This window comes from Excalfactoria chinensis, chromosome 1 (assembly GCF_039878825.1).
Source record: "Excalfactoria chinensis isolate bCotChi1 chromosome 1, bCotChi1.hap2, whole genome shotgun sequence".
NCBI classification, from domain to species: Eukaryota; Metazoa; Chordata; class Aves; order Galliformes; family Phasianidae; genus Excalfactoria; species Excalfactoria chinensis.
Genome location: NC_092825.1, coordinates 176,904,229 through 176,918,220, shown reverse-complemented (window position 1 = coordinate 176,918,220; position 13,992 = coordinate 176,904,229). Strand labels below are relative to the sequence as shown.

Below are 13,992 nucleotides of genomic sequence, written 5' to 3'. Positions count from 1 at the left end.
TCAGAAACAAATGGAAATACTGACATTTCTGGACTGAGTCTGGACAAAATATCCAGGTTGCAAAGACAAGGAATAGGATTACATCTTCTGGAAAAAAGGTAACTGACATGACCTGTCTTAAGTGTTGACTGTATTTTATGCCAGGGACTTGCCCAGCCCTGAGCCTTACCGAGCAATGCTTCAAAAGATTATTTTCTGGGTGGGGTGTCTGTAATTTCTTCAGCTGCTGGATATCAAATATTACTTGCAAAGTTGGCAGTGTTCTGAACGCTGCGTGACTCACCGGGACTGGGAAGGAGTCCTACAAGCAACTCAGTTATGGAGATATCCTAAAGAGTTTTGGTACATCTAACAAGTTGTGAGTGAGTCACAGCATGCTTCAACACTCAAGTGTTACATCTTCACTAACACCTTTCTGTATGAATTCATTATCGTGCATGCTTTTTTTATTGACCAAGGTCCTGCTAACTTTAATAAAGATGTTCTTGACTGCATACGCACATGACAGATTATCTCAGGTTTAACCACTAGCCTGGAAACTTTCTGAGACTGGGAATACTTCCTAATGGTCTTTTAAAATAGGCGATTATGTAATTATTCCAAAGAGTGCCATTCAACATCCCATTTTACATCCAACTCCTTTTAATTACCCAGCTCAAAGAAGACATGACACATACCTTAATGTTTTCCTCAGGCCAAGAGTTTAGCATTGTTGCAATATGGCCCTTGTCATGGATGGTGATAAACAACCCCCTAGGAAATAAAAAGTTTTGTATTAAAAGTAGTTACTCCAAGAAAAAAAAACAAACAACACAAACAACTGGCAAAACTCATTCAAAGAAGTGAGCGATTGAGCAAAAGATCAGAGAATTCACTTGCATGGGAATGAGACCTCAAGGGATTGCTAATAGTTCCATTCTCGTTCCAAAAAACCAAGGCTCAAGATCATTAATGCAAGTTCACTCAAATAACCACTAGTGTTGTACATTTCAGCCTTGTGAAATGGCTTTGTTTTAGGGAGTAAACTCTGCCTTAATCCAGACGAGCTTTCTTGTTAAAATCATTTTGGTAACTGCAAAGGAGACTGACAGCTTTACCTCAAGCCTTGTTACATGTTCATTGATGATGAGCTTATTGCTGGCAGTTCAAGCAATGAAAAGCGTGATCCTGCTCACCCAGCTACCAGTGTCAACAGCTGTAGAATCATAGAATATCCCGAGTTGGAAGGGACCCATGAGCGTCATTGAGTCCAGCTCCTGATGGACAGCAGTCTTTATGGCAAGTGCAGAGCTAGATATTTTGGATCCCCTTTCTACTCAGTGGAACTCTAAAAACATATAAACTCTTCCGGAGTTTGATCACCTGACGTATGTGAGAGATGGATCCAGGATGGAGCTGAATTGTGTTCCAGAATTGCCTGTATCAACAGACTACATCAGGAGGCCAAACAATGTCTTTTGGTATTAACAGCTCTGCTGTAAACAACTAAAGTTAGACCCAGCCTAAAGCAGAGGGCACCCCTCTAGGTCTGGGGTTCTCATCAACCTGCACCACATGATCTCAGAGGAGTCTGTTTTGCTCCCAGCAGCTGTATCCCATTTTGCCCTATGTCTCAAGGGACTGTAAACATGGCAAGGGAAGCTTGTCTTGCTCTGCTCATCCAGCCTGAGCTTGTATATAGCTCTGGCCTTAAGGCTACATCTGCCAATGCCTTTAAAAAGTGATCATATTTAAGAAGTGGAAATACTGGCTGTCTAAAACAAGGGCTTGATATTCATATACAGCTTCACTCTGTAACTCACTGCTATTCCTCAGCTGTCGCCATAAAATCAGTGGTCACAGTGAATCTATGTAATGTGAACACACTGGTCAGTATTTGCCATGGTGACTGCCTTGGCAAGTCACTTAGCCTTATAGTGCCTTATTTTTCCTGAATATATGACCCTGATTTTTGACACTTGTATTCAACAAATGCAAGACAAAAGAAAAACATCCAAAACTACGAGAAACAAAACAGAAAGTTAAATGTTTGGATGAAATCTTAGTACAAAGTGTCTGCACTGGCAATCGCATACCTCATTGCACTGAGACTAAACGCATCTCCACACAAAGTCCACCAATGTCTAAATTAAAACGTCTTCTTTTTAATAAAATTAGGAACTGGAAGACAGCGTTCTAGGAACATATTTTTAGACTTGTGGCTTATTTTTCTCTTCTTTGATATTATTACTGAAAACAATATTCACATTGACTGCTCTCTGCTCAGATATTTTGAGTTTTTTTGATGCTCATTTTTAGCATCGCTAACCCCAGAGCAGCAGTTTCCTCCACGTCTCGGGGCAAATTGTTTATGCTGCTCTTAGTGTCCTGTAATCAGCACAAATCAGGGGCTCTAACTTGATGACTCCTCTTGGCAGGATGAAGCACACATTTTCTTTGCCTTGTTATCTGCTCACAAAAGCAAAAGTTGTACTACCGATTGGCACTGCATCTGGAACAATGGAGAAATACATTATTGCTGCTGACATGTCCCTGCTATGGCTCAGCCCCTGAAAGTTCAGATCAGGTCACAGTTTGGGGTTGGTGAAATATTAGCTATAAAAAGTCATATTTTTAGAGGAGACTGAAAACAACTTCCATTGTACATCCACATGAGCGATGAATAAACAAACATAATTGGGTTGCTCTCTCTGGCAAGGTCTTCTCTCATACAGCTCTTTCAGGAGGGCAGATATCTTCCCACAGTCTACTGTGGGAATCCTAATGAAGAGAAGGATTGCTTTGAAGAGAGGAAAAATAAAAGTGCTGACTTCAACACTGATCAAGATGCAATCACACAAAAAGATCAGAAATGGGGAAAAAAAAAGAAAAGGAAACTAATGGCTCATTTATTCAGTGTAATTCTTTAAAATGGTGCCCAGTAACCAATGAGCTAATCACATACACATGGCCTATCTCAAAAGCATTATTCACAGATGTTAACCTTCATAAAAAGGGGTGCTGTATTGCTGCCATCCACATTTAGAAAGGAATTATTATCCAAGACTTTAAAGCACTAATTAGTAACATCATTGCAGATATTCCAAGTTAAGACATGCTCGTAAAAAGAATGGCATTGTTTCAATGCAGCATTTTCCATAAATAATAAAGACACCTATTCTTTCATTGTCTGGTTGTGTGCCTCATCAATCAAATGCCATTGGTGCTGAAGGGAGTCCACCAGCTATTTAATCTTAGAAAAACACTTACTGCTCACAGCAGAACCTAAAACCCAACTGCCCACCCACCACCAGTCCTGCTGCTGCTGCATATGAAATGAAGAGGGCAGTGGGATGGCTTCCAGTCCCTCCAGATCTGGGAGAAGAGAGTCTGGGCCTTCTGAAATCTATTGACTGCATTCAAAGCGTTGCTTGGGAGTGTTGCTTTCAGTGCTATCACCATGACATGTTCTGCCTGAGGAAGGGCTAGCTTGGCACCAGTAGTGAGGCTGGTGTCTGAGAACCAGGCAGGGAGAGGCATCCCCCTCAGAATTTGCATTCCCTTTCTCGACAGTATGGTTAATCAGCACCTTCCATGATGAATTCCTTGGATCCTTTTCTGAAACAAAATGTCCATGGCATAGACTGACTGCATCCAGGCTATGACAGTGCACCATGTTTTTAGTTCCAGCTGCTTTTCCCTGCAGTCACATGCAGGGAGCAATTCAGATGAAAAACTGCTCAGTATTTTACTCCAAACTAAACTGGATTGCTTAATTTAGACTAAGAATTAATGGCTTTGAAATGGAAACCTCCAGGAGCAGAAAGGGCCATGCATCTGGGTAAGGTGACATCTCTTGCTGACACAGCCACATGGGGAACTGGGTACTTAATCAGACCTCGTATTCCTTCAGTGCTGAATCAGAAAGCCAAAGGCCCAGTTTCAATAAAACACAAATGTTTCCAATACCTCGAGGCACCCAGCTGGACCTGAACCTGGTCCAGGCACTCTGGACTCCATGAGGTATTCAGGCATTCAGAAAGTGTCAGACTTTAGCTAAAAAGTTAAAAGGTAAGTGACTTGCAATGCTCTTAGGAGTCCCAGGTCAGTCCCCATTCAGAGAGGTCCCCGTGAGGGTCGTGCTCTCCCAGCTGGCAGCAGTGGTTACCCATAGAGATGAACTGGCCAACTTTACCCATTGAAATAAGATGCTTAAAATTGGCTGAAGGTAAATCTTTCATAAAATCCCTTCTACAAGCCAGGCAGAAGGAAAAAATGAGGTCTGCAAATTGAACTCAGCAAAAGGTTTGCTGATGACTGAACAGGAAAAAGATTAGCAGCCAAGTTTCTTTCAAGGGCAGACAGCTATGAGCAGAGGTAAAAGCTTATTTATACTTTGAAGGACAGCAGGTAGAGCTCTGAATACTGAGAAATACAGGCCAGCAGTAAATAAGAAACATCCAAGTGGCAGTAAAATCAATTATCTTGATCTTTTTTCTGAGGAAAAGATGCAGGCTAAGCATTCTGAAACAAAAGAATGCGGCGTAAGCAACAAATTCTGCCTTCATCACCACGTCTTCTCCATCTCTCTTGGGATTACATTTGATAAATTGCTTCAGAGAACAAAAAGACAGCGAGTCTGTTTTACGTGAGCACACTTGGGACTCAATAAAAACGGTCTGATTAAAATACAATGCTAAAAATATAAGTGGTTTCAATCAGGTTTCGTGATGTGGACACTGTGTGAAGCACACGCAAAGCCTAGTTTTCTGACCCAGAAAAAAATCACCTGCCATTCACCTGTACATCACCTGTACAGCAGCCCACCATTCTGCATGCATTTAGCTGTTCTATATCTTTATCTCTCATGGAGCCATGTATGCAGGTAGCTGGAAGGCAGACACACAAAGGAGTAAAAACACAAGAAATAGAACACACTAAAAATCAACTGCTCCGGAAACATCAAACCAGAACACATAGACTGCGCCTCTACTTCTGGTTAAACTTATGTAGAGCTGTTAGCTTTGTGGAGATAATTCAGAACTGGGAGTGCTCCACTCTACGTTAGGGTTTCAGGGCTCCCTTAGCATCCCTGGTTTCACTACAGCCACCTTTAGTTACAGCAGAATCATAGAATCACAGGACGGCCTGGGTTGAAAAGGACCACAATGATCATCCAGTTTCAACCTCCCTTCCATGTGCAGGGTCACCAAACACCAGACCAGGTTGCCCGAGTCACATCCAGCCTGGCCTTGAATGCCTCCAGGGATGGGGCATCCACAACCTCTTTGGGCAACCTGTTCCAGTGTGTCATCACTCCCTGAGGGACAGAAGTCAGACTAGATTTTATTGAGTATATATATTCACCCAACACCATGCAACACCTTTTCTCATCTCTAAGTCAGTGACACTTGCTTTTCCTTTCTGTGTTCTGAGTTCTTGGAAGTGCTCCAAGAATTATAAAGCCACTCAGCTTCCTATTGTGGACTTCTCTACTGGTTAAATCTTGGCCATGCTGGTGGCGTTGTGACAGATCTACAATGAAAACAATCCCAGACTTGCAAGGCTCATTTTAGAAATAGTTCAGGGACTAATGAGACAGGAGAGATTTGTTTTCAGGAAGCAATGTCAGATGGTGGTGATGGATTTTTAGAATAAGAATAGAATCGTAGACACATTAAGGTTGGAGAAGACCACTGAGAACATCTTGTCCAACCATCAGCCCATCCCCACCATGCCCACTAACCAGTGCAACATCCACACATCTCTTGAACACCTCCAGGGGAAAAAAAAGAATCATTTATTTTAGACATATGGGAAGGAGCAATTTGAACATGCCTCAGGTATTAGGAAACAAAAATACTCCACAATGCTTTCAACCAGTGAGAGGTTACTTCAAAAAGGCAAAGTAGTATTCATTCCTCTTTCCGATCTGTGAGGTTAGCAGTGTTGCCTTGTGAGGTATTTCCTCTTAGATGAACAGTGAATGGTGGAGCCAGGAGTGCAATCTCTACAGCACTATTCTTTATTAAAAGAGAATGTGCAAGGCTTCATTTCACAAAACACAAAGGGGAGGGAGAAGTATTATGCAATATCTTTCCTCATTGCTCCAAATCTTGCTTCCTTTCTATCTACAAGTCTCTCTTTCCCTAATTGCTTTTCCTTGGCAATCACCAGTGCTTCTGTGGTTGTGCCTGCAACCCTTCTGGTGTTGTCTCTCCCTTTTTTTTTTCCAACCTACTGTTGCCTCTGACATGCAATCAAACAGAAATCAAATGCAGTCAATGCCTTTGCTTTAGCAGGCTCTGTGTAACAACTCTTTGAATGACCGGCATCAATTACATCCACCAACTTTACTATTCTGCTCAGAGCAGAACAGATGATGGCACTGGATGACTGATTTTTATACGGGCATGAATTTCCCTTACTAGCTGAGATGGGACCATAAAATAAGTTGTTCTGGAGGAAAAAACAAAACAAAACACCCTCTAAAAGGATCAAGGAACGACTGGATGTTGTGTTGAGGGACATGGTTTAGTGGGAGCTATTGGTAATAGGTGAACGGTTGGACTGGATGATCTTTTAGGTCTTTTCCAACCTTGGTGATTCTATGATTCTATGATCTAAAAAGCTCCTAAGTTGACATCAGTTGAAAAGCACAAAAAAACCCCAAAAAACAACAAACCAACCCACTCAACCAACGCAGCTTAATCCTTTTCCTTTCTTGCTCCTTCCCTCCCTCAGTCCTTTAAGTGGGACCGTTTTAAAAAGAAAAAGATATTTGCTCAGTAAGAGAGGAATGTATCTGCACAATACTATGCAGTTTTTACAGGTACTACCATGGCTAGGGTTGCTCAGGGTTTGGTATCTAACAGAAAGAATGCAAAAACTCAACTGCACCTTGCTTTATGCACAGCAAGCCATTCATCAATCTTGTTTACTGGATCTCAGAAAAGAGATTTTGAAGTTGTTTTGTTTAATTGTGTATCAGCCTCCATCTTCTATGAGTAATTGCTCCCAAGAAGAGGGACTGATGAAGGGGTGCAGATGAAAATGGAAGCCAAGGTCCCTGGTTGACACACTGCTTGTTGGCCAGGACAAGAGGGATGCCTGCAAGCAGTCTTGTTCCTTGTGTGTGTGCTACCACATCAGTGTTTGCTAAACTGCATGGCTAAATTATGAATATAGCAACAAAAAATAAGATTTTCCTTCATTTTTCTTTCTGCTTCTTAACTTCTAGTCTGGGTGCTATGAGGAGAACTCGCTCCACAGGTAAGGAGAGGATAAGGACTACAGGAGGGTTAGCGTTAAGAAAACAGACATATTCAGAATAGTTAGGTCAGACAGCCAGGCATCATAATTCAGTGCTTCCATTCAGACAGGAAAGGCTTATTCTCAAAACAAAAACACTCATGGCCAAATGTTAAGCGTCTCTGCTCAAAACCTGAAGGTCACTGTCATGGTTTTATGTTCGACTGTTGACAGTCATGAAACCCTTCCCATGTTAAAGTCCCAGACTGTTTTGACTTAGTAGGGCCTGGACTTCCTTCAAAATGGGTAGGAAGTCCATGGGAAGCCATTATTTAAAAAAGCAACAAACAAAAGGGATGAGTCAGACCTCTGCTAACGCTGCATGAGACCACTGCTGAACAGCAATGTAGAAGTTGTGATGAAAACCACAGTGAGATACCACATGTTGTAAGGGGCTTTGGTTTGGGAAGAGGGCTTTGGTTTGGAGGAGACCTTTGAGGATCATCTAAAGCTCACCCTTGATAGGCATGCTCTTTTGAGTTCGGTTGCATTGTGCCCCAAGCCCAGATGACTGCTAGGTATTTTGGGTGCCCACTGCTGCACTGGAGACAGACACGAGGGAGGGAGCAATTAATGGCCTTGGCTTTTGTTGCATGCCAACCACAGAAAATTGCCCCTGCTTTGCCAGAGAACACGTTAGAAGACCCACTCTGTGGATACAAGGCCCATCTGTGCTAGAGATGTGGTAGAAACGTGGGTCTATTAAAGCCTTATATTTGGGTATATTTATTTACACTTCCAAGACAAAATTAACAGCTTGAGCAATGTGAGCTTCTAGAGATACTTCCACCTCCTGCACCCTACTGCTGTTTTTTTTGGCTCAGGTCTCTGTCAGAACAGGAGAAGAGCCTTCAGGAATAACAAACTTTGAAACTGCTCAGCTCTTTAGTGGAGCTTGAGATTATAGCTGCCTGTGGGCTACAGGCTTTGGAGAAATTATGTGTTAGCATGCACTGATTTGTCTAAATACAGTACAATTAATCATCATATTGGACAAAACCTACATGGTGATTCATCAGTTGTTCTTAAAGATTCATTTATAATAAAAGCCAGAGACTTTTTTGTTGTTTTAAGATAATTTTCTTTGCAAATTGTAGGACACTGAACAGTACAGCGAGGTTCTGATGAAAATATAAAAGAAACAAAGCAACTATAGCAATCAGCTATTAATGTAATCTACCCAGAGATTTATAAGACAAAATCCTATCATTTAATCTAGAATAATCCTAATCTGTGAGGTGAGTGGTTGCATCAGCGCTACAAATGTTCCTAAAGTCATCATCAGGCATTCAGAGAGGGAGCCAGAAGACGAAGGCTCCAAGGTACAGTAGTGAAAGAACCACGACCCATAATAGCCCCATAAACCCACACGGGGAAACCTCTATGATCCCAAGGGATGGCAAGCAGCTTAACTGCCAAGTATCAGGTCCCAAAGATGTTCATCCAGATGCCATTTTATGGAAACTGCTGTTGAAATAAAGGAAAAAAGATAATGAGGTTTGTGCCCCCACCTTTCTGGGGAGGGGAGATCAGACCTTCCTCTGACAATTATTCTGACAGCTTGCCACAGAGATAGCAGCTAGAGACAATGTGTGTTGCTTCACACCTCATTCCTGCTGAGCCCTTGCTAGCCCAGCCCTGGCAAAGGGGAAGAAAAAGCTTCCTGCAGGAGAAAGACAATGAAAAATAGGACAGGTACAGGGATCTGAGGGTCAAAAATGCATTGATGGGGAAAGAAAAGGAAAGAGCCTGCTACTCCCTGGAAAGCTGGTGAGGTAAGGGGGGAAATACGAGCTGGCTACAGTAGAGCACAGGTGGATATGGAGAAGGGATGAAGGGGGTGTGGAAGGGAACAGAAGGTACTGCTCATGGGAGGTGTATGGGGATAGCAGACAGAGGTTGAGGGGAATCCTAGATTCACTGGTTTTTCTTGGAAACAGCCTGGAGAATAACCAGTTCTCTCACTCCGTGGGAATCTGATTGAGAAAGACCAGGAAAGAAACTACTGGTAGTGGCCACTGTGCTGCAGTATGAGAATGCAGAAGGTTGGCATGCAGTCCTATTCATAATCCAGGGCTGAGGAGGTGAACAGACCCAGACTGCTTCTGGTTTATCTCAAACTGCTCATTCCTTCTGGATTCTCAGAATGAAAAGGTTTAACCAGAGAACTGTCATGTTGTAGTGTAACTCAGAATTAAATCCTGTTTGTCTTTCAAAACTTCAAGAGAACGGCTATTTCCATGTCATTTTCAAAAGTGCTGCTTCAGCGCTGGTATTAGAGAGGAGCTCTGAGAAGGTCTGTGTAAGGATTCAGCCCCTGGAGCCAAGGCTGGGTGAGCTAACCAGCAGCATGCAAGCTCTGCAGCATGCAAGATGATTCTTACTCCCTTCTTACTGACCTGCAGGAGGGAGAGGGAGATGCTGATATGTTCATAACTGCTCTGGGATGCATGTGTAATTATATAGACATGGGTAAAGACCAGGATTTGAGGTGAAAGACAAGATCCCACCATTCGGTGATCCCAGCCTCCAGCATTATGGGCACGTCTCAAACACAGTATCCTTCACTCCATTTAAGCTCATTGAGCTCAAATGTCTTGAGACCCAGCTGAAGAACAGCTTCAAATACAGGAAAGTCTGACTCAGCCCTGGCCTTTTTCTGCCTTTTTGTAAGCCAAGTTCTAAACTAGCAAGTGCGTTGGATGCTGGCAGTATCTTAGTAATAGAAAGAATACCAGGTTGCAAAGAGAACCATGTTGAGATGAGCAGTCAGTGCTGCTGCCCAGACATGTTGATCAAGGAGCTCTTATCTGTTTTAACTGCTAAACACATAATTTAATGTATTCTATTTTACTTTATAGTCCAGAGGTTAAGGTGGGATCAAAACTCTCTGGGAAGCTAAATTAAATCCTACTCTCATAACATTTCCTTCCTGTGCTGCGAAAATTCTTCCAAGACCCACACTTTGTCTTTCAGAGCACACTGCAGGGAATCCCAACATTGAACACGAAGTGAGGACAAAGTCTGTCAAAGAAAAAAGGTATTATTTTGACAATATCGCATCAATTAGCTTTCAGATAAAATGAAATGTAACCCAGCACGTTCTGTCTTAGTGAATACAGAACCTATCAGCGGCTTTTGCAGTAAGTCTTCCGCAGTCAGAGACTGTGAGTTGCCTGCTGTCAGAATGTGCATTTTTCACACAGAGTATGTAAGACATGGCAGATGTCTTACAGCTGCTTTGCGGTATCACATAAAATGAAAACTCAAGAAAAAATTGTCAGAAAAAAAATGTATCATTTTAATATATAAATATTCCATAAACTAACGAGGTGAAGAAGTGTTTCTCAGCACACATATTGCCCCCAGGTCTATGGGAGGCTGCTCCACAGCCCAATAAACATTGCTGTCCATGGTTTTCATGCTGGCTGGTGTTATTTCCCCTCCAATTTACATCCTGCTATTCATTATTCTCAATAATTCTTCTCCCTCCTCCCTCTCTGGGATGTTTTTTGTTTAAGGTGCGGTTGTTCCTTGTGGCAGCTGCACAGATTTATGCCAGGTTAAATGTGAACATGTCCTCTTGAATTTCCTTCTACAAGCCACCCTCTTCTTCTGGCCAGCTCCACCTCTCCCTTTGAGCTTCCGGACAATTCAAAGCCCAGTCTTCCCACTTGATTGAAGACAATTCAGTGGCCAGTGGCGAGTCTATGGGATTTACCCTGTTCTAACTAACTTCCACGTTTCATAGAAGCATACAATGGTTTAGGTTGGAAGAGACCTTTAAGTCCATCCAGTTCCAGCCCCTGCCCTGGGCTAGTTGCCTCCCACCAGCTCAGGCTGCCCAGGGCCCATCCAACCTGGCCTTGAGCACCTCCAGGGATCACAGCTCTCTGGGCAGCAATGCCAGGACCTCACCTCTGTTCTCAGTGTGTCCTTCTGAAATATGTCCAGAAATGGAAGGTAACTTTCTTTCCTGTCACTCAGACTGCACAACACCATTAAACAAACAAACAAAAAAAGCCCTCAGCAGAGCCTGATCTGTTGACAAGACAGCTCTGCAGACTGACTGATGTTCCACTTGCTCATTTTTCATCAGGACAAAGATCATTATTCTATCAGGCTTAATTTTAGCACCATCTGCATCCTGTTAGCTTTCATTCTCTGGGTTCCACTTCATCTCAACACACTTCGCATTGTTCTGCAACCAGTCCTTGTGGATATTCATATCTCCACTAAAGGAGAAGGAACCTAATCAAGTTTTGCCTGTGCCTATGTCTTTCCTCTGGTGGTAATGCACCAACATCTTCCAGTTCTGCTCTCAGGATGCCAAAAGCTTTTTCAGAGCAGCTGACAATCATATATTTTCAAATACCAAATGGGAGGCAGTGGGTTTATGCCATTATAATAGACTGTTCCTCACTATTACCTTAATATTACTCCGAGAGGTTGTGAATTCCCCATTCCTGGAGGTGTTCAAGTCCAAGTTGGATGGGACCCTGGGCAGCCTAGTCCAGTACAAGATCTGGAGGTTGGTGGCTCTGTCTGTGTCATGGGGGTTGGAACTTGATGATCCTTGGGGTCTGTTCCAACCCAATCCATTCTTTGATTCCATGATTCTAAGATTACACAAGAACTAAAACTCTTCTACGCTCTGAAATAAGTTCATTTTTCTGCTTTCTCTTTGTGAAAAACTATGGAGTTTCTTTTCAGTGGTACTGTTATGATTAAAAAAAAAAGATCCTCCAAGCTGAAAAAATACCTTTTTACCTGCAATGCAGATGTTCAGATCTGAGCTGAATAAGGGCACCCGCAGCATTCACTATGCACATTTTACATTGGAAAAGAATGAAACAGCAGCAGAAGATCACGGTATTACTTTGTGCTTTTCTGCACAGAGGATTTTCTTCAATCTAAAGTCACAAACCACAGTCTTAAAGCTTTCAGGCTGGTAGAAGCCTTTCTTAGGACAACAGTGATTGTGTTAAGGGGATCAACTAACTGGAACTCCTCCTCCTCTTCCTTGCTTAGTGTCTCTTCTCTGTTACATTTCATTCCCTCCCCCTACCAAATTTTTGATGAGGACAAAGGAACCTCAGGCTTTGAAAAGGCATAGCATTTACATAGCATCCCCCTTCCATCCAGTCACAGAAGGGCATCACAGCTGCTGAACATTAGCAAACCTACCCTCCATGAGCCTTCATCAGCTTACTTCAGCTTCTGTACATCCCTTTTCCCCCTGCCAGCACAACTGTTGAGTGAATAACCAGGGACGGATGGCTGGCATTGCTTCCTTCAGGTCCTGTGATGGGCTGGCATGTTGGTGACCGGCACACTGTGTGGGGGCCTTTTAATGGCCTTCACAATGTGAATGCATCTGCATCCCCTCACAGTCTTTCCAGAACTTGCAGAGATAAACATGACTGCAGATTTTCCTAATGCAGTTACAACCCCAAGACCCTGCAACACCAGCTTACAATTATAGAAAGGCTTGGGTTGGAAGGGACCTTAAATACCTGCTTTGGGCAGGGTTGCCAGCCACTTAATCAGGCACCAGCTCAGGCTGCACAGAGCCCCATCCAATCTAGCCTTGAACACCTCCAAGGAAGGGGTAGTCCCAGCTTCTCAGGCTTTTTTCTACTACTAAACAGAACAAACCTATGTTTTCAGACTGTTGGCTCAATGGCTTTTCAAAAGGAAGGAACAGCAGGTGCCAGATGCCATGTGGAGCAGGTGAGTCTGCTGATACCTGCACAGGATGCTGAGTGCTGGTGTGGGAGGAGATCTCCAAACACCAGCCCCATACACGTACAGGTGAAAAAGCTGGTACACAGAGACCAGGAAAGGTAAAAGAGGCACTGAGTTACGACAGCAGTATGCAGCAAACAAAATCTGCAGCTGTGCCAACACTGATAAACGCATTCTGATGAGAGAAGCCCTGCTGGACCTCGTAGGAATAATTTGAGATGCTCTTGTACAAGATTTGCCTTGTAAGCAAGTTGCTTACACTTTAATGTTACCACGTTCAGCCCTGAAATATAAAATCAAGCACTAATGGGGCTAACAGAGATCTCAACACAAGGAAGCAGCTTATTGCATTCATGGGTCACTAATTTCTGCTGCTGAGGCTGCAGACAGACTGCATAATGTCCTGCAGACCTCCCTCCCCCCCATAAGCTTGCTCTATACAAGTCAAGCCATGCTGGTGCACCATGGGATATTTTAAGCTGAGATATCTCTCATCTCCCCCGCCTGATCAAGAGCATTAAGTGTGATGGTTTGGATGGAAAGGTAATTGCTGCAGCAAACATTCCAAATTTCCGAAGAGTTGAGCTGGGAGGTTTTAGGGAGATTTTGATTCACTGAAGAGGTGATCCAAAACCAACAAGACAAAGTTCCCAGCAGGACACAGAGCAAGGAGAAATGCACAATTACAAAGCTGTGTAAATCTGGTGGAGTAATTGTACTAAGGAAAGGATTCATAGCGTGTGCTTCAGGAGACACAGAGCCAAAGGGGAGGTGACCTGGGCAGGGCAGCAACAGTCCCAAGCAGGAAAATCACCAGGCTGAACGTTGTTCCAGTTTCTGCCATGTTATCATAGATGCAGACTGCATCTGCTGACATCATTTGGGTCAAACGTTAGGGGAAAAATAGCCTACTTATACTGAAATGGTTTATGTAGAAATGCCTTATTGGAGATT

The 13,992-nt window shown here is 43.1% G+C and overlaps 1 protein-coding gene across 2 annotated transcripts in view; it reads right to left on the bottom strand.

Annotated features, from left to right (window-relative positions):
• Window positions 1-13,992, bottom strand: part of ME3 (malic enzyme 3) — a 107,722-nt gene that overhangs the window by 28,130 nt on the left and 65,600 nt on the right. For both annotated transcript variants that reach the window (XM_072326858.1, XM_072326857.1), the window contains one exon: window positions 678-753. In XM_072326858.1, coding sequence (XP_072182959.1) covers window positions 678-753 — 76 coding nt within the window. The remainder of the gene's footprint in view (window positions 1-677; window positions 754-13,992) is intronic.